At 41.7% G+C, this 26,241-nt stretch overlaps 1 protein-coding gene across 1 annotated transcript; it reads left to right on the top strand.

Annotated features, from left to right (window-relative positions):
- Positions 1–748: 748 nt before the first annotated feature.
- Positions 749–26,158, top strand: LOC131109309 (vinculin). The gene is made up of 21 exons (XM_058061191.2): positions 749–1,058; positions 10,705–10,775; positions 13,646–13,796; positions 13,873–13,981; positions 14,060–14,182; positions 14,251–14,411; positions 17,371–17,461; positions 17,526–17,673; positions 17,747–17,900; positions 17,970–18,145; positions 18,227–18,417; positions 18,488–18,687; positions 19,842–19,970; positions 20,039–20,188; positions 20,263–20,371; positions 20,452–20,754; positions 20,827–20,951; positions 21,826–22,011; positions 22,079–22,282; positions 22,375–22,479; positions 22,539–26,158. The coding sequence occupies exons 1-21, from the start codon at positions 891–893 to the stop codon at positions 22,683–22,685; spliced, it is 3,201 nt and encodes a 1,066-aa protein (XP_057917174.2). The 5' UTR covers positions 749–890; the 3' UTR covers positions 22,686–26,158.
- Positions 26,159–26,241: the final 83 nt, after the last annotated feature.

Raw genomic sequence — 26,241 nt, 5'->3', positions numbered from 1 at the left:
GTGTTATGGATCATTGTCAAATTGAGGCCACAATTGATGGATAATGACTCTCACTGTGGTTTGCTGGAGTCCCAAAGCTTTAGAAATAGCTTGATAACATTCTCCAAACTGATAGATTTTAATTATTTTCTTTTTGAGGAGGGTGCAACAGGGGCAGAAATCACTTTTTCACACAGAACATGTAGGTTTGGATTTTTTTTGCTTTATTAATTAATTTAAGTTACATTTATTAAGTTGCTACAAACTTCAATAAATATTGCATATTTTGTGTTCTTCCCATCAAAGCAACCATGAGTTCTTCTCACAAAAATCTGTTCTATTGTAGAAAATATTTGATATGTGAAATGTTTATTTACAGGACCATTTTTGGACCTGAGTGTAAAAAGTGTAACTTTTTTTAAACTGTCATTTTCTTTAAAGCTTATATGGGAATACGACGGAGTAATATGTTGTTTTTTTTTCTGGTCTGCAGAGTGTCAAAAGTTGAGTGCGTCCGACCGGTTGATTTACATCGTCTGGAATGTGCGGGCTCACAAACACGACACACATATTGTCCTTTTTAGGGCATGAGGCTGTATTACGTAATTTAGGGAGCGCTCGGATCTCCAGCAGGAAAAAAGAAAGGCAATGATGTTGAGTGACGTTTATGTGCACCAATCAGAAAAGAGAAAGAGGAAGCCTCGCGCTTTGTGATTGGCGAGAGGGCGGGGTCTAGTGTAGTGACGTAGCAGTTAGCTCAGTCAGTCAGGACGAGTTTGATGGTTCTTCTCTGCCCCGGGTTGGTGACTGAGCGGGGGCGGAAAAAAGTGACTGGAAAGCGGGCTTCAAGGCGAAGGCTGGAAGTTTAACCTTCTTTTTTTTTCTTCTCCCTCTCCGATAAAGCAGTCGCCATGCCGGTGTTCCACACGAAGACGATAGAAAGTATCCTGGAGCCGGTGGCCCAGCAGATATCCCATTTAGTGATCATGCATGAGGAGGGCGAAGTGGACGGCAAGGCGATCCCAGACTTGACGGCACCGGTGGCGGCCGTACAGGCAGCTGTGAGCAACCTGGTCCGGGTGAGTAACAGACTTCCGGTTCTTTTTAGCTAGCTACTTCGCGGCTACCTGTCGCTTCATTGAGTAAACTTGTTGGCTTTGTTGAGTGGCAGCAAAGTCGTGGAAATGCCACGAAAGTTACCTTGCGGGGGGGGGGGGGGGGGGGTACTGACGCCCTTTGTTGAGGGTCCTACTGCTGGGTGGCAAACTTCAACTAGCAAAGTAATAAAATAATAGTCCATAGTACTAATAACAACATATTACATGTATAATGAAATACTTGCATTGCGCTAAACCAGACATTTTTGTGGGGGGGGGCAAACTGACACCATTACTCACATAGGGGTGTCAATAAGTTGTCTAGATACCCAATAAGGTGGCCCGGAAAGCTGCACTCTGTGTGTATATGCTACCAACCCCGCCTCCACCCGTTGACGTTAGTACAAAAGGGCTCACTCCATTCATTCCGTTGTTCTATGGAACAGATACAAAAACCACTGCGTGAACCCCCTCCTACCCGTTTGGAGGCGGGACATTAGGAAAACAGACACTCATGGACATTGCCATACCTAAATGATCGAGTTAACTGTTTATTGTGTGATTAATTAATCGCCCACTAGACCTTTGAGAAATCTTGTCATGTTTTAATCTTGTGAGATTGTCCAAAATGGCCAATTTATTGGCACACTGTAAAAATAACATTTCAACCCCCCAAAAATGTGATATGTTAGCATTTAAAAGTAAAAAGTTAATGCTAACAGAGACAAGACACTACCAACGAATAATGCAGAATAACCAACATCAGTGACCAGGATGGATAGGATCAGGAAGGAGTACATCAGAGGGACATTACATGTTAGCCGGATGTAGCAGAGATGAGGATGCTGAGGTTCTCACTGGGAGTGACCAGGATGGATAGGATCGGGAGCGAGTACATCAGAGGGACATTACATGTTAGCCGGATGTAGCAGAGATGAGGATGCTGAGGTTCTCACTGGGAGTGACCAGGATGGATAGGATCGGGAACGAGTACATCAGAGGGACATTACATGTTAGCCGGAGGTAGCAGAGATGAGGATGCTGAGGTTCTCATTGGGAGTGACCAGGATGGATAGGATCAGGAAGGAGTACATCAGAGGGACATTACATGTTTGCCGGAGGTAGCAGAGATGAGGATGCTGAGGTTCTCATTGGGAGTGACCAGGATGGATAGGATCAGGAAGGAGTACATTAGAGGGACATTACATGTTAGAGGCCTTGGAGATAAAGTCCTTTAGGCCAGACTGAGATGGTTGGGACATGTCCAGAGGAGAGATAGTGAATATATATTATATATATATATATATATAAAATGTGGCATCCCTCATGGAACAGGACATTTCCCTAACAGTTCCGACTCTCATGTCATAACACATAGGTCCTCTAGTTTTCTATTATGTAGTTAATGCTGAAAACCACTTTACACTGGCGGTTGCCCTCAAAGCCACAAAATGGAACTGGTTTAGAAACATTCACCCTTGTGAAACCTGAACAAAAATGCGACTCGCTTCTTCCAAACGCTGCTTCAGTCGTATAAAATGTACTTCCTGTTTCTTATTTGGACAGCTGCCTTTCATTCATCAGCATTGATGAGGGCGGTTACTTCACTGTCACTCCCAAACACACAAAAAAGTCTATCTCATGTGAGAGTGCTATTTATAGAACTTGTTTTCATGTAGAAGAACTAAAGGTGGTTTATTGGTGGTTGTGAGAGATGGACTTGATTGTTCTGAACTCCTGTTTCTATTGAGCAGATTAATACTGCTTAGAGATGTCATGTCACAAGTTGAATAGCAAGTGATTTATCGCTTTTTTTTTTTTTAAATTTGGGCAAATATATGAAACATTACAGTGCATTTATTACATCAATCAAAATATAACTTATTTACATTTGTATTCAACTATGTGATCACAAGCCCAAAAGGAGCAGGCTGAAGCAAAAGCTTATAAATGCCTACCCCTTTTTGCAAGATATAATCATGTTTATATTATTATCATTGTAAGATTATTATTGTTATTATCATTATTATCATTATTGTTATAATCTTGATCATAAGACATAGACTTTCTTTATTGTCATTGCACAATAACACAGCAGTGAAATAAGCAGTGAATAAATAATAAATAATAAATAATAAATAATAAATAATAAACAATAAATAATAAATAATAAATAATAAATAATAAATAATAAATAATAAATAATAAATAATAAATAATAAATAATAAATAATAAATAATAAATAATAATATGGAGAATAAATAGATGACATCAAATGTGATCAACAATGTACAGCGTCAACAGTAAATTGCACAATAATTTAAATAATTTTGGATAAATATTACCATTATTATTGTTATTATTATCACCATTATTATAATCATCATTAATATTACCATTTTCATCATTATAGTTGTAACAATTTTTTGATTTTTTTTTTATTGCTTGTAGTAGAGTGCTGTATCATTCCATCTGTTATTTTATGAAATCCACAGTATTTATGCTTTTATTGTCAATTTATTATAGCCCACTTTTTCCCCCTAAGTGTAACATTTATGTATAATTTTCTGGATTGCATGTGTTTAATCTTATGCATTAAAAAACAATAACTTGAGACTGTTGTCATGACGTTGGTTTGGCAAAACAGGAATCTTTCATTCATATTTCCAGATTATGGTTCCATGCGTTTGGAGCACGGATGAATCAATGAGTTTTGTCATTATTTCCAGTTGCCGTGGCAACCCTATAACATTGACTTTGCTAGGAGGTCCGTGAAGTTCCTCTGCTTTCTGGTGTCATGACTCATGCTCCAAAGGAAAAAAAAAAAAAAAAGAAAAAGAACGACTGTTCTATCTCTCTTCCTATTCATGCTGACATTTGAACGATTCCTCGGACCACAAAGCGAATCCTAAATAGTTCACCCTCGCTCGTATCAGTCGACAAGTGATACTAACATGCAACTGTCAGGAGTCCGAGATGGCGTCTTGAAAGGAACAGGAAGAGCTTCGTTTAATCGGATTGTTTGTTTTTGCAGACATCCTCAGGGCGGGGCCGTGTCATTAACCACATGTTGCGCACACTTCCTGTTGTGTCGACTCTGCTGGAAGATGTCTTGCTAAAGAACCGTTGTAGAATCTTAAGTATTGGCACACATGTTGGAGTGGAGGTTCTGGCTTGCAGTGAAATCTCTGTTAAGGTTCGGAACTCGAAAATCAACCCAGTATTTCAGAGAAAATATGACTTTAAATGTTTCCTAAACCATCACTAATAAACAAAAATACAAATAGAAATATTTCACGTATTCGGGATAAATACCACAACGTTCGCCCGAATCATGAGGAGGTAGTCGATCAACAATCTCTTCGTTGGAGCAAAACTTGTTACTACTTTGTACTGCAACCATGCCAAAATAACATAGCTGATACGTCAACAACCAGCCGTCGTCCTCAAACCACAACCACAACCACAGGACACAGTCTGTCACATTAACAGACAGTCGGAAATCGCAAACTCTAACGCTATACATCACTGCCACGTTGCTACATTAGCATTAGCGTTAGTAAATCACCGTTGTTTGTAAATTCGGCCAAAGCTCTCAGTGACAAAGTGTTCAGACATCTCTACAACAAGATCTGGAGCAGTTCAGAATGAGTATTTACCTAATAATGTGACAAAAAACCTTTTAACTTAAAACATAATTTGGATTGTTAAACATATCATCCAGTCACAGAATGGAAAAATTCGGACTTTATGGTGGGCCAGCTAGCTGGCTCTGTGAGGCGAATCTGAAATCCGATTGATTGCATATAGTAGTGTTTAAGTGACATGGGCCAGCACCCCTGATTCTGAAGGCCCTGGACAGATTCCATTGCCGTAGTAACACATAGAAGCTGAAATCTATACAATACAATACACTACATAACTGTGCGTGTGAAGGTTTTTTTTTTTTTTAACAGAGGCGATCTTTGTAATGTAGTATCCCTGGGAGTACTTCCTGTTTCCCAGAGTGCTTTGCAGTACAGTTTTTGTAAAAAAAAAAAAAAGTCTGGAAATCACATGGTTAGAGTTAATATTCTGCATTATACGTTTGTAGTGTATTGTCTGTTTTTATGCACATATTGGTGTTGCTGTGTTTGTTGTTGTTTGGACACCAGGAGTAGGAATAGTACCCTATTAGCTAATATGGTACGTCTCACACAGGGACGCTACAGTTGAGTACCAATGATCTTGGGTCGATAATTAATAGCGCAATTAAAAACTAGCAAAATGTGCTATTCTGATAGAACTAGCCAATTAATTCCACATGCATACAAACAAAATGATATGCAAATGATTTCAAAACAGCGTTAGACAGCTTTTCACAACAACGAACCAAACGCAAATGAATGGCGGGAATGTGAGGAATTCCCAGCCAGCCGGGCAGGAATGCAAACCTGCTCCCCGGGTGGGGGGGTTGAATCCATCCTTTTGAATGTGGAATGAAACATTAAAATACAATCATCTGTTTAAAAAGCCCCCAAAACGCAGTCTAAATCTGGTCATTCTTGTTGTAAGAAAGCCTTGCAGTACTACAACATGTCTGTAATTACACGCTCGTGGGGGGAAGAGCTGCATAAAAAGCCCCCCCCCCCCTTAAACCAAGTATATGCGCTGGTAAATGACACAGTATAGATCAGGGGTCTCTGCTAGCAACCTAAACGGTAGCCTTCAAGTTATTTCCTTTCAACTTAAATAGCCAAAAACTTACCACTTCCACACGGATCGGGAGGATAACTATTAACAGTTATTTAACCTTTAACATGAACATTAATCAAACGTAATAATTTTTTCTAGGTACATGATACCATACAGCATCCATATCATTAACATATAACATTAAACTTTCATATCAAGGCGGGGGCCTCAAATGTTTGAGACCCTGGTATAGATGCAACGCTAAAAAAAGTCCTTTGTAGAACACATTGTGAAGTCCAATTGGGTTGGTTTATCAGTACAACTGGTACCAGTACCGCCATTCTTTTGACTCGTATTTCAGCCCCAGTTGCACTTCATCATTTTTATAGTTCCTTTTTATAGACTTTGGGATAAAGACAGGAATGCTGGGGATGCGGGTGTCCGCGGGGAGAATAACGTAAGCGTTTACTTCCTGTTGCTGTGCTGGTTCCAAGGCTTCCATGGTCTCCCATGGAGACACCCAAGCGTTTATCTCTGATGGAAAGTCTAGAACAAAACTGCCACTCAGTCTGGAACAGGAAATGCAATCTAGAGACACACCTTTTACCTTTTGGTGGCTTTGAAAAGTTCACACCCTAATAGAAAGTTAGTTTGGGAGGGGCGCTTTTGTGTTCCAGCTCTACAAAGCACATAGTCTTGGATTACTTTACAGTGAAAAAACCTAACCTAGTCCTAACCTAGTACTATTGGGGTGAGATTGCGTACCAGGATTTCTCATTTACCGTTAGTGAGTTTTGACTTTTCTGGAACTATTCCCAGAAGAAGCATTCCAAAATGTTGTAAAAACCATTCCCAGAAGAGTGAAGGTGCAAGGACGGGCTGTGACATCCTCAAGGACTCGCAGTCTTTTAGGTGTTTTTTGTCTTCGGTCCTTATTAGTCCGCTTTCTTTGATGGTAGTACATTCTCCCTGCATAGAAATTGACCAGGAAATGCAGGCGGCCAAGACGGGAAGACCCACGCAGCTGTTGGCTCCCCCACTCCCCACTCCCCCACCCACACCACTCAGCAGTGGGAGTGGGAGTCAAACAAGGGAAACCCTTCAGTAATGAGACTTCATCTTAAAAGATGATGCTACACCAGGGGTCTCAAATACGCGGCTCGCGGGCCAAATGTGGCCCGCAGGACACTAGTTTGAGGCCCCCGCCTTGATATGAAAGTTTAATGTTTGATATGGATGCTGTATGGTATCATGTACCCAGAAAAAATTATTACGTTTGATTCATGTTCATGTTAAAGGTTAAATAACTGTTAATAGTTATCCTCCCTATCCGTGTGGAAGTGGTTAGTTTTTGGCTATTTAAGTTGAAAGGAAATAACTTGAAGGCTACCGTTTAGGTTGCTAGCTCTCTAGTTTGCGAGTTAGCATGTGTCTCAAGACCCTGCAGTTGCGCTCTCTGAATAGACAAAACATGTCTGGAATTGAACAGGGAATCTGACGTGGACTAAAAATGATTGTATCCTTTCGTAAGCGATAACGAGACTAAAATGACAGCGTGGGTTGAATGGTCGTGATGTGTTTGTTTTCATCGGGGCCGTTTGATTTATGACTTTCATCGCCTCGCCCCCCCCATTTCCTAACAGTTCGACACCGCTTGACAGATCCCGTGATGGAAGGCGTCGACCTCGGCCGCAACCTTCTTCCGCGTGGCACCTCTGAGTCATCGTTTTTTCGAACGATACTTGATACTACTTGGTTGGGATGGTATCGATCAGTTCAGGAGTGCTGGGACGACATTCTTCGGAATCTTGTGTCATCAGATTTCAATGCAAAGTAGGGGAATCACAATCCCGGGATGCTAAACCCCTTTCCGGATTATAGTTTCTAAGAGCCGACCTTGTGCATCAGTGACCCTTATGCTACAATTGAATCATTGGCGCTCTTTGGTCCCTGCAACTAACAAGGCTTTGTGTCCGAGCTAGCTAGCATGTGAAAGGCAGACTCTGTCTTGGAATCTTGGAAAACTTCAGAGTGGCCTTTCACGCTCCCAAGCGGAGTGGAGCGCTGTCAACAAAAGCCAGCCTGTTCTAAAGCTGCAGACACTTCATCAAGTCCACCTCTTTCACAATGCAGGGTTTCCAAATGGTGGCCCTCTGACAAAAAAGAAGCAACTGCATTTCCCTTTGTGTTAATATCAGCTAGCTAACAATACACAGCATTAGGACCCACCTTTTTCTACTTCAAAGCCTCTACAGTGTTTTATTGTTTGATATAGATGCTGTGATCACAAGCACATAGTTTGCATTGTGTGTGTGTGTGTGGGGGGGGGGTCCATGACCCCCCGCAATAATCTGATCCAACCAGTATAATCCACTCGACTCACAAATCACATTGTTCCGATTTAATAAAAATCTGCGTTATTTTGCATTAGTAAGTAGCAAGTTTAATCATCTGGTAATGTAACTCCCCCCTCGCTGAATACTTGGTATCACCCAACCTGCTGATGGACGACTAAACCTTCATTCATTCATTCATTCATTCGTCCATTTTCTACCGCTTATCCTCACGAGATTTTGGCTGGTGTTCAACATGGAACAGTACCACAGGTGGACATTTTGCACATACAGGGCAAACAACCATTCACACTCACATTCATACCTATGGACAATTTGGAGTCGCTAATTAACCTAGCATGTTTTTGGAATGTGGGAGGAAACCGGAGTACCCGGAGAAAACTCCACACAGAGATGACCGAGGGTGGAATTGAACCCTGGTCTCCTAGCTGTGAGGTCTGCGCGCTAACCACTCAACCACCGTGCAACTCTAAATCTAATTAAGAAAAAAAAATCCTGGCCAAAAAGAGGTAAATACCGGTGTTGTTAAGCTCGATTAGTTTGATCAATTGTTGTTTGTTCGATTCCCGGTCTCCTGTGAGGTGAATCAGACGTTGTCAGGACTAAAGTCTGTTAGCGGAGTTAGGATGCATACAAACGAGAAGTATTTTAGACCTTCATATTACCTTCATTGGCGGAGTATCTATGTGACATAGCTAGTTAGCTCCATGTCAGCCAGTGCAACAACACATCGAGGGCCTTAGGAGACCCAGGCATCAGAAGCGGCTTGACAACAACAGTTGGTTCTATTTTTACACCAAATTGTTTGCTCCGATTTAGAACTCAAGCGGACGAGGTCATGAGAAAGAAGGAAGTCGGTGCAGAATGTTAGAACTCCACATTGTTAGCCCATTATTCCTGTGGCCTAAAGTTGAAGACATGTCTGTACTTGACTTCAACTCATATAAATGGCGCTGCTTTGGCCTTTGCATCTGAATCAACTTCCGGAATTTGCTACAAATTTGCCACCGGCACCCACTTGGATGCGAGTATAAGCGGATTAGATTTTGGCTGATGTGCAAACCAGAGCAAGATAGAAATTCCTTTCAGTTTTAACCCCAAAATGGCTGCACAAAGTGTCTTTCCACAAAGTCAATATTATCGTAAGACATTTCCAACATGCTTGACCAAGGACGGATTTCGTCTTAGGTGGCCGATGATGTGACGTGTCAGCACGTCCGAACGCTTCTTGTGTTACGTCCTGCGCTCTCAGTTATGTTAACTGCTGTTATATATCCTTTGACCTTAGCTTGACTGAAGCACCCTCGACACTCATATTATGCATTTTGGGTAAAGATTACTGTATTTGCTGAATTTAACATGCCATACAGACAAATATAATCCCTTATGGAGTTACTTTGACACTTCTAATAGCGGAGAAGGCAGCAGTGGTGTTCAACATGTGCAGCTGAAAAATGATGATGATGGATGGGTTTGCTTGATAGGTGAAGGAAGAGTACCACAAGTGGATCTGACATTTTGCTGAGCTTGTTACATATCTGACAATTTCTGGTGATGTCATTCATTGTGCTGGAGCCTATCCCAGCTGTCTTAGGGCAAGAGGCGGGGTCGACAATTAAGTTAGCATGTTTTTGGAATGTGGGAGGAAACCGGAGTACTTGGAGAAAACCCAAGGGGAGAACATGCAAACTCCGCACAGAGATGCCAGAGGATGGAATTGAACACGGGTCTTCTAGCTGTGAGGCCTGAGTGCTAACCACTTGTCCACCGTGCAGCCAGTAAAACAGCAAAAAAAAGCCCAAAAATTTTTAAACGTTATTTTACAAGCATATGGTCAAAATATTAATTTAACAATAAAGTCATAATTTTATGAAAATAAATGTTCTTTTGAGGGAAAAACATGACTTTAGCAGCATAAAATTTAAATATTAAAGTTGTCATACTGTAAGAAACAAACAAAACAAATTTAAATTTTCTGAAAAATATGTTAATTAGGCGCTAACCACTCAACCACCGTGCAGCCAGTAAAACAGCAAAAAAAATTAAAAACATTTTTTTAACGTTATTTTACAAGTATATAGTCAAAATATTAACTTATCAATAAAGTAATAATAAAAATAAAAAATATAAAAATAATAATTTTATGAAAATACATTTTTTGAGGAAAAACATGACTTTAGCAGCATAAAATTGAAATATTAAAGTTGTAATACTGTGACAAACAAAGAAAACAAATTAAAATTTTATGAAAATTAGGTTAATTAGACGCTAACCACTCAACCACCGTGCAGCCCGGTGATGTCAAAATATGCAAAATATATGAATGACTTGACTCCCATCACAAACTTATTTTGCTACTCTCACGATGACAGGAAGTCCCACACACGGCAGACATGCTTGTTCTGGATGCTGAAATGGGGGGCGGAGCTAAACAGCTGTTATCGATACCATTCTTTTTCACTGATATCGATATACCGATATACCGATCAGTGGCCGGGGGCATTATGCCTGCTTTATGCGGCTTGGTGACCCCCATTCCTCCCATGCGGTCCCCAGAGGGTTGTCTTTTTGTCTTACGTGTGTCCTCTTGTGTCTCCAGGTGGGGAAGGACACGGTCCAAACCACGGAGGATCAGATCATGAAAAGGGACATGCCACCAGCGTTCATCAAGTAAGTAAACGTTGATCTGGTCTCTGGCTTTGTTACAGTAATGGCCGCCCAAGCGAAGGTCACACATGGCATGTTAAGTGCCGTTGCGTCTTCACTTGTCGAACTCAAATACCACAGGAGTGGAGGACTCGGGGTGGAGTGCCCCTTTTGTAAGCACCACTGCTGCGTCTATTTTTACTGATCTTAAACTCGCCCCTTTTGTTTGTTTTTGTTTGGAAGAACGACACAACTTCATCTTAACTATTAAACATTCGCTTGCAGTGTTTTCCCTCCGTCCGTCCGGGTCACAGATCTTTACAACCAGAGCCGAGGGAGACATCTTAAGACCCCCCCCCCCCCCCCCCCCGCAAGGTCAGGGATGAAACGCATTGGTTGTCAGGGCTCGACAACATTTGGCGCCTCCAAGTCACATCGTCACCCTGTCGTCATCCATCAGCGCCATGTGCTAGGAATGCATGGGCGTCACTAAATATAGTACCTGTTGGGGGGCGGGGGGGGGGGGGGGGGGGGATTGTTTTCTATGAAGGACATCTTGGCTGTAGTGTGTATTACCGTAAATTGGCACACACACAATCAAATTACCAGGACCTTGTTTAGTATAAGTTGGACTTTATTTCCCTGGTGTGGCTTGGTTATGGGACACACATGGGTTGGTGGTTGGTATTGTTGGTACTTTGTGGCTTTAAATTAAATTAAATTAAATTAAATTAAATTAAATTAAATTAAATTAAATTAAATTAAATTAAATTAAATTAAATTAAATTAAATTAAATTAAATTAAATTAAAACACATTTATCTGTGGCGGTCCAAATGTATGCATAGCGGACCATCACAAATAAGTGAATGTTTGGGAAACACTGCAGTAAATCATCGCCTCGGGTGTGTTATGGTTGACGCGGTAGCAACACATTTATCTGTGGCGGTCCAAATGTATGTATCATGGACCATCACAAATAAGTAAATGTATGGGAAACACTGCAGTAAATCATCGCCTTGAGTGTGTTTTGGTTGACATGGTAGCAACACATTTATTTATCTGTGGCGGTCCAAATATATGTATAGTGGACCGTCACAAATAAGTGAATGTATGGGAAACACTGCAGTAAATCATAGCCTCGGGTGTGTTATGGTTGACGTGGTAGCAACACATTTATCTGTGGCGGTCCAAATGTATGTATCATGGACCGTCACAAATAAGTAAATGTATGGGAAACACTGCAGTAAATCATCGCCTTGAGTGTGTTTTGGTTGACGTGGTAGCAACACATTTATTTATCTGTGGCGGTCCAAATATATGTATCATGGACCGTCACAAATAAGTAAATGTATGGGAAACACTGCAGTAAATCATCGCCTCGGGTGTGTTATGGTTGACGTGGTAGCAACACATTTATTTATCTGTGGCGGTCCAAATGTATGTATCATGGACCGTCACAAATAAGTAAATGTATGGGAAACACTGCAGTAAATCATCGCCTCGGGTGTGTTATGGTTGACGTGGTAGCAACACATTTATTTATCTGTGGCGGTCCAAATATATGTATAGTGGACCGTCACAAATAAGTGAATGTATGGGAAACATCGCAGTAAATCATAGCCTCGGGTGTGTTATGGTTGACGTGTTAGCAACACATTTATCTGTGGCGGTCCAAATGTATGTATAGCGGACCGTCACAAATAAGTAAATGTTTGGGAAACACTGCAGTAAATCATCGCCTCGGGTGTGTTATGGTTGACGTGTTAGCAACACATTTATCTGTGGCGGTCCAAATGTATGTATAGCGGACCGTCACAAATAAGTGAATGTATGGGAAACACTGCAGTAAATCATAGCCTCGGGTGTGTTATGGTTGACGCGGTAGCAACACATTTATCTGTGGCGGTCCAAATGTATGTATAGCGGACCGTCACAAATAAGTGAATGTATGGGAAACACTGCAGTAAATCATAGCCTCGGGTGTGTTATGGTTGACGTGGTAGCAACACATTTATCTGTGGCGGTCCAAATATATGTATAGTGGACCGTCACAAATAAGTGAATGTATGGGAAACACTGCAGTAAATCATAGCCTCGGGTGTGTTATGGTTGATGTGGTAGCAACACATTTATCTGTGGCGGTCCAAATATATGTATAGTGGACCGTCACAAATAAGTGAATGTATGGGAAACACTGCAGTAAATCATAGCCTTGGGTGTGTTATGGTTGATGTGGTAGCAACACATTTATCTGTGGCGGTCCAAATGTATGTATCATGGACCGTCACAAATAAGTAAATGTTTGGGAAACACTGCAGTAAATCATCGCCTCGGGTGTGTTATGGTTGACGTGTTAGCAACACATTTATCTGTGGCGGTCCAAATGTATGTATAGCGGACCATCACAAATAAGTAAATGTATGGGAAACACTGCAGTAAATCATCGCCTTGGGTGTGTTATGGTTGACATGGTAGCAACACATTTATCTGTGGCGGTCCAAATATATGTATAGTGGACCGTCACAAATAAGTAAATGTATGGGAAACACTGCAGTAAATCATCGCCTTGGGTGTGTTATGGTTGACATGGTAGCAACACATTTATCTGTGGCGGTCCAAATATATGTATAGTGGACCGTCACAAATAAGTGAATGTATGGGAAACACTGCAGTAAATCATAGCCTCGGGTGTGTTATGGTTGACGTGGTAGCAACACATTTATCTGTGGCGGTCCAAATATATGTATAGTGGACCGTCACAAATAAGTGAATGTATGAGAAACACTGCAGTAAATCATAGCCTCGGGTGTGTTATGGTTGACGTGGTAGCAACACATTTATCTGTGGCGGTCCAAATGTATGTGTATTGACGTCAATTGTGGTGTTCCACAGAGTGGAGAACGCGTGCACGAAGCTGGTCAAAGCCGCGTCCATGCTGAACGCCGACCCGTACTCGGTACCTGCTCGAGACTACCTCATTGATGGCTCTCGGGGGATCCTCTCTGGGACTTCAGACCTCCTCCTGACCTTTGACGAGGCAGAGGTATTTTTTTGATATCTTTTCTTCAGTTCCCACAAGAACTACTACTACTATTGTCACATCTTGTTCTTCACCACAGGTCCGCAAAATAATTCGAGTCTGCAAAGGCATCCTGGACTACCTGACTGTTGCAGAGGTGGTGGAGTCCATGGAGGACCTGATCACGTACACAAAGAACCTCGGACCAGGTCAGTCCAGCCTGAAAAGATTGACAGTTGTCTCAGATTGCTGTCCGCTTACTTCTTCCTCGACTTTGCCGTGTCCAGGTATGACCAAGATGGCCAAGATGATCGACGAGCGACAACAGGAACTGACTCACCAGGAGCACCGCGTCATGCTGGTCAACTCCATGAACACAGTCAAGGAGCTGCTGCCCATACTCATCTCAGGTAGACCATCAACGCCATCACCGAGGGATCACGTAGCGGTTTCCTGTAGCTCTTCCTTTATCCTCCAGGTATCAAAATCTTCGTGACCACAAAGACATCTGGAAGCCAGGGCGTGGAGGAGGCCTTGAAGAACCGCAACTTCACCTTTGAGAAGATGAGCGCTGAGATCAACGAGATTATTCGAGTGCTGCAGCTCACATCCTGGGACGAGGATGCTTGGGCCTACAAGGTGCGCACGCTTTCACTTTCTTTTACGTCACTGCGGGATCTGCGGTATCTAATATATTTTATTCATCATGCACGTAATTAACACACACACACACACATCATGGGAAGCCACGCCCCTCCCGTATGACGACAGATGGTGATTTCCAACACTATATATGTATCTCCAATTCACCCCCCTAAATATAGATAACTAGAGCTGTAAAAGTTAACGAGTTAATTACATGCTAATAATGCTTTAATGATGTGTTAATTGTGTGTTAATGGCGCATTAATGGTGAGTTAATGATGCATTAATGACACATTAACGGAAGTTTCCTTTAACAACAGCTATTTTTTTGATGCGCGATTAAAGTGCGCTCCTCCTGTTTGACCCTCAGCCCACATTTCTGCGATTAAATGTGATTAATCGTGAGTTGCATTAATGACACATTAACAGAAGTTTCCTTTAACGACGGCTATTTTTTTGATGTGCGATTAAAGTGCGCTCCTCTGATTTTACCCTCAGCCCACATTTCTGCGATTAAATGTGATTAATCGTGAGTTGCATTAATGACACATTAGCAGAAGTTTCCTTTAACGACGGCTATTTTTTTGATGCACGATTAAAGTGCGCTCCTCCTGTTTGACCCTCAGCCCACATATCTGCGATTAAATGTGATTAATCACGAGTTAACTATGAACAAAAAATTGCGATTAATCGCGATCAAATATTTTAATCAATTGACAGCCCTAACAATAATAATATATCAAACAGGCTTTCTTTTGTATTGTCCAAATACTCGTCATACTTCATAATATTTATTTCTAGAATTTGCCATGGGTCAATAAAAGAAGAGATGCGTGCTGAAAATGGCCCCTTGGTTGGAGTTTGGACACCCTGTCACAGTGAATAACGATCATAGCGACACTAAACAAAACAACTTCCTGCCCGAAGTAGTACTCAAGTTTTGAGTGTTTCCCTGGTTGAATACGCACCCGTACTGCATACTAGAGGAGTAAAAGTACGCTTAAAGTAAGGCAGTAACATACCAAGCATGCTATGTATCTCCGTTCTGTCTCGTCATTCTTTCCTAATCACTTTCCTCTCCTTTTAGTGTTTTTTGTTCCTGATGGTACTTTGGGATCATTGTTGCGTATTTATGTGGTTGTTCTTCTTTCCTTTTCTTTGTTTTGTTTTTTTTGTTTTTTTTTTACTGTTCCTTTCTCCCTTCATCCCACGTAGAAGGTAAGCCTCACCGCTCCTCTTTTTTTCTCTCTCACTGCTTTTGCAGCAGCAGAAGCATGTCTCAGCCATGATGTGTGTGTTTTGTTTTTTTTTTCCAAGTGCCTTTCCAAGAAAAAGTGTGTTGTCTTGTGCTTTTGTGATGCCCGTTGTGTGCTTTTTTTGCGGCGTTGGCGTCAGATTTCCAGGGATGAAATTGTGTTGCTAATAAAGTCGAGTGAGCTGTTTGAGTAGCCGGAATGTTTGGGCCCGTTTTAGTTCATCCTCAATTTTTTCATTTTTTTTTTTCATTTTTTCTTTCCATTTTAATTTGTTTGTATTTCAGTTTTTTGTTGTTACACTTATTTTTATTGTATTTATATATATATATATATATATATATACAACAACCATTCACACTCACATTCATACCTATGGACAATTTGGAGTCGCTAATTAACCTAGCATGTTTTTGGAATGTGGGAGGAAACCGGAGTAAACCCCGGAGAAAACCCACAATGTCCACACAGAGATGGCCGAGGGTGGAATTGAACTCGGGTCTCCAAGCTGTGTGGCCCGCGCGCTAAACGTTCATTCTAGCTTTGGTTTCTATTCATTCATTCATTCATTTTCTACCGCTTATCCTCACGAGGCTTGGGAGGGGGTGCTGGAGCCTATCCCAGCTGTCTTCTTCAGGCGAGAGGCGGGGTACACCCTGGACTGGTGGCCAGCCAATCACAGGACACATATAGACAAACAACCATTCACACTCACATTCATACCTATGGACAATTTGGAGTCGCTAATTAGCCTAGCATGTTTTTGGAATGTGGGAGGAAACCTACACAATAATACCTACCAAGGGTATGAACCCACGCCAAGCTAAAACTCTTAACTTCAAACAAGTCATTTGTCTTATTTTATTACTATACTGGGTAATACAAGTGTAAAAGTGACTATAGGGGTGCTATTTCATGTCTGGGGGGCTCTAGTAATGTTAAAAAAAACAGGTAAACAAGTTTTCATTCATTCATTTTCTACCGCTTATCCTCATGAGGGTCGCGGGGGGTGCTGGAGCCTATCCCAGCTGTCTTCTTCAGGCGAGAGGCGGGGTACACCCTGGACTGGTGGCCAGCCAATCACAGGGCACATATAGACAAACAACCATTCACACTCACATTCATACCTATGGACAATTTGGAGTCGCTAATTAACCTAGCATGTTTTTGGAATGTGGGAGGAAACCGGAGTACCCGGGTGCGGAATTGAACCCTGGTCTTCCTAGCTGTGAGGTCTGCGCACTAACCACTAGACCACCGTGCCGCCATAAATAAATGATTTACATCATAAATAAATTATCCCTAATATTTTCTAATAATGTCCGTCCTGATCTGATATAAAGTTGTTGATGCATTAATTGGATTAATTTTCTTCAAGGTTTCCCATTCGCCATCTTCATTGGCTTCCACGCTCGCTGTTGCCGATGAACACAATCATGGCATGCGGTTGTGCCTGACGTGTTTGCTTCCCCGGATCAAGGGTGTGGGCGGTTTAACATGTGGCTTCAAACCAGGAATGATCGGCTCCAAGCTCTATTTTTCGTAATTTGCGTCATTGGATGCGTCACATGTTCAACTCATCCCCACACTATGTGCTTTTTGCGGGAATATTAACACTAAAAGCTTGGTGTTTTATTGCATTTATTGTGTTATGTTTTTACAAATTCCTCATCTAATCCAGCCTGGTTTTCCTCCCAAAGGACACAGAAGCCATGAAACGAGCTCTGGACCTCATTGATTCAAAGATGGCTCAGGCGAAGAACTGGCTTCGGGATCCGAATGCCCCCCCAGGTACAAAAAACACAAACTTTCCTCATGACATTTTACCGATAAGAAAATGTCTTCTCCTCGCTAGGGGACGCAGGCGAACAGGCCATCCGACAGATCCTCGACGAAGCCGGTAAAGTCGGGGAACTGTGCGCCGGTCGGGAACGTCGAGATATCTTAGCTACGGCTAAGACTCTAAGTCACATGACCGACCAGGTGTCGGAAATGAGGGCCAGGTATGTCGTAATCTCAGATTATCCACCCGGGTGGACACTTTAGTCCAGCTTTCCGTGTTTCTGTCCACTCCAGAGGTCAGGGGGCGTCGCCGGCCGCCATGCAGAAAGCCCAGCAGGTTTCCCAAGGTCTCGATGTTCTCGCCGGAAAGGTGGAAAATGCTGCTCGGAAGCTGGAAGCCATGACAAACTCCAAGCAGGCCATCGCCAAAAGAATCGACACGGCCCAAGTGAGTCCATTGTCTCTTAGTGGAAACTGTAGGGTTGCTATACTATCATGTTGTTCTTGCTCATTCCAGAACTGGCTGGCTGATCCCAACGCGGGTCCAGAAGGAGAAGACAACATAAAGGCTCTTTTAATGGAGGCTAAGAAGATCGCCGACATGTGCGAGGACCCCAAAGAACGAGATGACATCCTGCGGTCGATTGCTGAGATAGCAGCCATGACCGCCAAGTTGTCTGACCTCAGAAGACAGTAAGTTCTTGACTTGCTCTCCAAAGATCTCATTCGGTTCTTCACATTTACTGGAATAAAAAGCTCCCTCTGCTCCGTTAGGGGCAAAGGCGACACCCCCGAAGCCAGAACGTTAGCGAAACAGATCGCCACAGCTCTGCAGAACCTGCAGTCCAAGACCAACAAAGCGGTAGCCAACAGCAGGCCCGCCAAAGCAGACGTTCACTTAGAAGGGAAAATCGAACAGGCTCAACGATGGATCGACAATCCCACCATGGATGACAACGGCGTAGGTCAGTGTCGTTTTCTTCCTCCGTTAGCTTAATTTCACCTCAATTAATATTTTTCTATATGTGTACTCAGGCCAGGCAGCCATTCGTGGGCTGGTGGCGGAGGGCCGCAGGTTGGCGAACGCACTCCCGGGTCCGTATAGGCAGGAGCTTTTGGGAAAATGTGAGCAGGTGGAGCAGCTTATGGCGCAACTGGCCGACTTGGCCGCTCGAGGTGAGGGCGACTCCCCTCAGGCTCGTGCCGTGGCTCATCAGCTACAGGAAGCCTTGAAGGTAGGATTCCTCATTCATTGTTCTACTAATACAGCAACAACAGTGGTTAGTCATACACTGTCAAACACCCCCCTCTGCTGGATGTTAGCGGAAGTGCAACAAAACGCACATACTGTGGGTTTTGTTTATATTATATTATTCATTCATTCATTCATTTTCTACCGCTTATCTTCACAAGGGTTGCAGGGGTGCTGGAGCCTATCCCAGCTGTTTTCATCCGAGAGGCAGGGTTTACCCTGGACTGGTGGCCAGCCAATCACAGGGCACATATAGACAAACAACCATTCACACTCACATTCATACCTATGGATAATTTGGAATTTTTTATGGAATGTGGGAGGAAACCGGAAAACCACTCGTCTGCCGTGCAACCGGGGCGGACTATACTCATGAAATTTAATTTCTTCAAGTTTCTAAGTTTCGGCGCACGAGTGGTTAGCACGCAGGTCTCACAGCTAGGAGACCCGAGTTCAATTCCGCCCTCGGCTATCACTGTGTGGAGTTTGCATGTTTTCCCCGTTCATGCGTGGGTTTTCTCCGGGTACTCCGGTTTCTTCGCACATTCCAAAAACATTCCAAATTGTCCATAGGTATGAATGTGAGTGTGAATGGTTGTTTGTCTATATGTGCCCTGTGATTGGCTGGCCACCAGTCCAGGGTGGACCCCGCCTCTCGCCCTGAAGACAGCCGGGATAGGCTCCAGCACCCCCCGCAGCGGTAGAAAATGAATGAATGAAAACTTGTTTACCTGTTTTTTTAACATTACTAGAGCCCCCCAGACATGAAATAGCACCCCTATAGTCACTTTTACACTTGTATTACCCAGTATAGTAATAAAATAAGACAAATGACTTGTTTGAAGTTAGAGTTTTAGCTTGGCGTGGGTTCATACCCTTGGTAGGTATTATTGTGTAGGTTTCCTCCCACATTCCAAAAACATGCTAGGCTAATTAGCGACTCCAAATTGTCCATAGGTATGAATGTGAGTGTGAATGGTTGTTTGTGTATATGTGCCCTGTGATTGGCTGGCTGGCCACCAGTCCAGGGTGTACCCCGCTATTGCTATGGAATCAAACTACAACATTTGCAGTATCGCCCACTTGTACAACGCAGAAGTGCTGACTCAGCGTAACATCTTCATGTCCTCCACAAAGGACCTTAAAGGGAAAATGCAAGAAGCGATGACTCAGGAAGTTTCCGACATCTTCAGCGATACCACCACCCCCATCAAGCTGCTGGCGGTGGCCGCCACCGCCCCCCTGGACACGCCCAACCGGGATGAGGTTAGCGTTCTAACTAGCGTTCTTTACCGTCCGTTGTGTCGTCGTGGTTTGACTTTGATCCTGTGTAGGTCTTTGAGGAGCGAGCCGCCAATTTTTTGAACCACGCCAACAGGCTCGGCGCCACCGCGGAGAAGGCGGCCGCCGTGGGAACCGCCAACAAAAGCACGGTGGAGGGAATCCAGGCGGCCGTAAAGTCGACGAGAGACTTGACGCCACAGGTGTGACCTGGCTTTGTGTTGTTGTTGTTGTTGTTGTTGTTGTCGGAATGTCACATGACTCGCTGCTTCTCCAGGTGGTTTCCGCCGCTCGAATCCTCCTGAGAAACCCCGGCAACCAGCCTGCTTACGAACATTTCGAGACCATGAAGAATCAGTGGATTGACAACGTGGAGAAAATGACAGGTTTGTACTGTTGTGTTATCTGAGGGAATCGAACCAAGGGGCAAAAACACACCAACAAGCAAATTCACTGTCTTGTTCAGGTCTGGTGGACGAAGCCATCGATACCAAGTCCCTGCTGGATGCCTCTGAGGAAGCCATCAAGAAGGACCTGGACAAGTGCCGCGTGGCCATGGCCAACCACCAGCCCCAGATGTTGGTCGCCGGCGCCACCAGCATCGCCCGCCGTGCCAACCGTATCCTCCTCGTGGCCAAGCGCGAGGTGGAGAACTCCGAGGATCCCAAATTCAGGGAGGTGGTGAAGGCCGCGTCGGATGAGTTGAGCCAAACGATCTCGCCGATGGTGATGGACGCCAAAGCCGTGGCCGGGAATATTCAGGATCCAAGTATGTGGATGTTTTTTATGGAGTTTTTTTTTTTTAATGGGGGATCCTTCTTATTCGGGTTTTTGTCTCCAGGTCTTCAAAAGGGGTTTCTGGATTCTGGGTACAAGATTCTTGGTGCTGTCGCTAAAGTAAGGGAGGCCTTCCAGCCTCAGGAACCAGACTTCCCACCACCTCCTCCTGATTTAGACCAACTTAACGTAAGTCCATACGTCCATAAGTATAAATATAAATATATAAATATAAATCCATCCATAAATATAGAAATATAATCCATCCATAAATATATCTATATCAATATAATCCAACTATAAATATATCAATATCAATATAATCCATAAATATATAAATATAAATATATAATCCATCCATAAATATATCAATATAATCATCCATAAATATATAAATATTATAATCCATTAATATATCAATATCAATATAATCCATAAATATATCAATATAATCATCCACAAATATATAAATATAATCCAACCATAAATATATATAATTCATCCATAAATATGTAAATATAAATATAATCATCCATAAATATATAAATATATAATCTGTCTATAAATATATGAATATTAATATAATCTATAAATATATGAATATCAATATAATCCATAAGTATATAAATATTATTATCCATAAATATATCACTATCAATATAATTCATAAATATAATCATCCATAAATATATAAATATTATAATCCATAAATATATCAATATATCAATATAATCCATCCATAAATATATCAATGTCAATATAATCCATAAATATATCAATATAATCCATCCATAAATATATCAATGTCAATATAATCCATAAATATATCAATATAAATATATAATCCATCCATAAATATATCAATGTCAATATAATCCACAAATATATAAATATAAATATATAATCCATCCATAAATATATCAATATAACCCACATATAAATATAAATATAAATATAAATATAAATATAAATATAAATATAAATATAAATATAAATATAAATATAAATATAAATATAAATATAAATATAAATATAAATATAAATATATGTCCCTCTCGTACAGCTTAACGACGAACCAGCGCCACCCAAACCTCCTCTTCCGGAAGGCGAGGTTCCGCCCCCCAGACCTCCTCCCCCAGAGGAGAAAGACGAGGAGTTCCCTGAGCAGAAGGCCGGCGACATGGTCAACGAGCCCATGATGGTGGCCGCCCGGCAACTCCACGACGAGGCCCGCAAGTGGTCCAGCAAGGTACCCCAACACATTTACCCCCCCCCCTCATAACTCAACCTCACAAGCCCCTCCCCCTCCCTAATAGGGTAACGACATCATCGGGGCGGCCAAACGCATGGCTTTGCTCATGGCCGAAATGTCCCGATTGGTGCGTGGCGGCAGCGGGAACAAACGCGCCCTCATCCAGTGCGCCAAGGATATTGCCAAGGCTTCTGATGAGGTCACGCGGCTGGCGAAGGAGGTGGCTAAGCAGTGCACGGACAAGCGGATCCGGACAAACCTCCTCCAGGTGAGACCATTTTTTCGTCACTGATTTCTTCAGTCTTAGCTTAGCATCATGTTATGATATGCTATGATATGACTTTTCATACCTGACTGCAGGTATGCGAGCGCATCCCCACCATCAGCACCCAGCTGAAGATCCTGTCCACAGTCAAGGCCACCATGTTGGGTCGCACCAACATCAGCGAAGAAGAGTCGGAACAGGTGAGCGAATATTTCACACCACCTCGCCTCCATTTTTTGCTAACACGGTCCGTTCCCAGGCTACCGAGATGCTCGTCCACAACGCCCAGAACCTCATGCAATCCGTGAAGGAGACGGTCAGGGAGGCCGAAGCGGCGTCCATCAAGATCCGTACCGACGCCGGTTTCACCCTCCACTGGGTGCGGAAGACGCCGTGGTATCAGTAAAAAAAAAAAAACCAGGACCAAGCGCTTTCTCTACGTCTGCGCTTACGCCGGTGCTGTCCTCATGGCGGACACTGAATGGACGGATGTTGAGTCTCACATCTTGGAAGGGTTGCTGGTTTTGTGTGGGATCCTTACTAGGAATGTGTGTAAAAATGTGATTTTTTTTTGGATAAATCCTGGGAATACACAGTATATATATTTGGATTAAAGCTTGGATTTCTTAGAGTTTTCAGTTCACATTCAGTTACTGACATTTGGACAAGACTATTTTAGACACACACTAGATTTCTTGGTTTTTTTTTGTCATAATTAAATCTCACACAAATTTAAATATTAATCAATGACAACACAACTGATACAAAATGCAGTTTTTAAATGAAACCTTTTAATTATGAAGGGAGAAAAAAATTCCCCTCTCTTAATAATAATAATAATAATAATAAAAAAGTGTCATTTAAAAACTGATTTTTTTGTTCAGTTGTGTTGTCATTGACTAATATTAAAAAAAAATTAAGTATAGGGAAAAAAAAGTAACAAAGGGGGCAAACACTTTTTCACACAGTAGATAATACCATTGTAGACTTAAACATGAGACCGCTGTAAAAAAACCATAATCTATGCAATATATAATACACAATAGACTATTGTAGACCCACACAAGACTATTATAGACAAGACTATCGTAAACCGTCACAAGACTTATAGACGAGTCCGTTGTGGACTGACACAAGGCTATTATAAGCGAGACTATTTTAGACCTACGCCGGACTTGTAGACAGGACTATTATAGCCTGACACAAAACTGCTATAGACAAGACTATAGTGAACCTACACCACACAATTGTAGACCTGCACAAGACAAGTATAGACCTGCACAAAACTATTCTAGATGACAAGATTTATAGATAAGACTATTGTAGATCTACACAAGACAATTACAGACCTGCACAAGACTATTATAGATGGCAAGACTATTGTAGACCTACACAAAACAATTATAGACCTGCGCAAGACTATTATAGATGGCAAGATTTATAGACAAGACAATTGTAGACCTGCACAAGACTATTATAGATGGCAAGATTTATAGACAAGACTATTATAGACGGCAAGAATACTGTAGACCTACACAAAACAATTATAGACCTGCGCAAGACTATTATAGATGGCAAGATTTATAGACAAGACAATTGTAGACCTGCACAAGACTATTATAGATGGCAAGACTATTGTAGACCTACACAAAACAATTATAGACCTGCGCAAGACTATCATAGATGGCAAGATTTATAGACAAGACAATTGTAGACCTGCACAAGACTATTATAGATGGCAAGATTTATAGACAAGACTATTATAGACGGCAAGAATACTGTAGACCTACACAAAACAATTATAGACCTGCGCAAGACTATTATAGATGGCAAGATTTATAGACAAGACAATTGTAGACCTGCACAAGACTATTATAGATGGCAAGATTTATAGACAAGACTATTATAGACGGCAAGAATACTGTAGACCTACACAAAACAATTATAGACCTGCGCAAGACTATTATAGATGGCAAGATTTATAGACAAGACAATTGTAGACCTGCACAAGACTATTATAGATGGCAAGATTTATAGACAAGACTATTATAGACGGCAAGAATACTGTAGACCTACACAAAACAATTATAGACCTGCGCAAGACTATTATAGATGGCAAGATTTATAGACAAGACAATTGTAGACCTGCACAAGACTATTATAGATGGCAAGATTTATAGACAAGACTATTATAGACGGCAAGAATACTGTAGACCTACACAAAACAATTATAGACCTGCGCAAGACTATTATAGATGGCAAGATTTATAGACAAGACAATTGTAGACCTGTACAAGACTATTATAGATGGCAAGATTTATAGACAAGACAATTGTAGACCTGCACAAGACTATTATAGATGGCAAGATTTATAGACAAGACAATTGTAGACCTGTACAAGACTATTATAGATGGCAAGATTTATAGACAAGACAATTGTAGACCTGCACAAGACTATTATAGATGGCAAGATTTATAGACAAGACAATTGTAGACCTGCACAAGACTATTATAGATGGCAAGACTATTGTAGACCTACACAAGACAATTGTAGACCTGCGCAAGACTATTATAGATGGCAAGATTTATAGACAAGACAATTGTAGACCTGCACAAGACTATTATAGATGGCAAGACTATTGTAGACCTACACAAGACAATTGTAGACCTGCACAAGACTATTATAGATGGCAAGACTATTGTAGACCTACACAAGACAATTGTAGACCTGCGCAAGACTATTATAGATGGCAAGATTTATAGACAAGACAATTGTAGACCTGCACAAGACTATTATAGATGGCAAGACTATTGTAGACCTACACAAGACAATTGTAGACCTGCGCAAGACTATTCTAGATGACAAGATTTATAGAAAAGACAATTGTAGACCTGCACAAGACTATTATAGATGGCAAGATTTATAGACAAGACAATTGTAGACCTGTACAAGACTATTATAGATGACAAGACTATTGTAGACCTACACAAGACAATTACAGACCTGCGCAAGACTATTCTAGATGGCAAGATTTATAGACAAGACAATTGTAGACCTGTACAAGACTATTATAGATGACAAGACTATTGTAGACCTACACAAGACAATTGTAGACCTGCGCAAGACTATTCTAGATGGCAAGATTTATAGACAAGACAATTGTAGACCGGTACAAGACTATTATAGACTGCAAGACTATTGTAGACCTACACAAAACAATTATAGACCTACACAAGACTATTCCAGACCAGACAATTGTAGACCTGCACAAGACTATTATAGACCAGACCATTTTAGACTTGCACAAGCCAATTGTAGACCTGCCAAAACTGTTCTAGACAAGACTATTGTAGACCTACAGTCCATAAGAATATTGTAGTCCTGCACAAGACCATTATAGCCAAGACTTCGAGAGTCTAGTCCTCCACAAGCACATTGTAGACCTGCACAAGACTACACTAGACCAACACTCGCTTCTGTCCGGTGACACTACTCTGTATTAAATATAAACACTGTTCTGTTGGTTACATTGTGGTGCAATTTGAGCTCATTTCTGTTGCCAAAGACTTGTTTTTGTTTTTTTTTTTGCTGTGACGTTAGACAAATAACGACAGTAGAGAGACAGCTCTGAGATTAAAATCTGCCTTTTTCAACAAAGCAAAAATAAAAATGTTACCGACACAAAAACAAAAAGTTTTAAATCGCACAACCAGTGTGCCTTTGCAATAGAATTTTTTATTTTTTTGTCATTTGCACAAGCAAAACAAATAAAGTTTCACCTGCCTCGCTATGCAAATAATGTAGTCAGAGATCATACTAAAGTGAAGATGCACCCCCATGTTTACTATATTGTAATAAAGCATTTTATAGCACTTGAACGCTGCTTGGTGTTGCATTTTCATTATTCAACCAGCAAAGAGCTCCTGTCACTTAGAGGATCTTTGACAAGCATGGCCATATT

Source organism: Doryrhamphus excisus, unplaced genomic scaffold (genome assembly GCF_037039965.1).
Source record: "Doryrhamphus excisus strain RoL-2023G ecotype Guam unplaced genomic scaffold, RoL_Dexc_Guam_v1.1 HiC_scaffold_24, whole genome shotgun sequence".
NCBI classification, from domain to species: Eukaryota; Metazoa; Chordata; class Actinopteri; order Syngnathiformes; family Syngnathidae; genus Doryrhamphus; species Doryrhamphus excisus.
The sequence above is the reverse complement of the archived record's forward strand: the minus strand, read 5'-3'. Positions and strand labels throughout refer to the sequence as shown.

Bases quoted from the DNA above. Each gene is read 5' to 3' on its own strand.
- LOC131109309 (XM_058061191.2), top strand. From the start codon at position 891: ATGCCGGTGTTCCACACGAAGACGATAGAAAGTATCCTGGAGCCGGTG. The intron at 1,059-10,704 runs GTGAGTAACAGA...TTGTGTCTCCAG, and splicing joins CTGTGAGCAACCTGGTCCGG to GTGGGGAAGGACACGGTCCA. The intron at 20,189-20,262 runs GTGTGACCTGGC...CTGCTTCTCCAG, and splicing joins CGAGAGACTTGACGCCACAG to GTGGTTTCCGCCGCTCGAAT.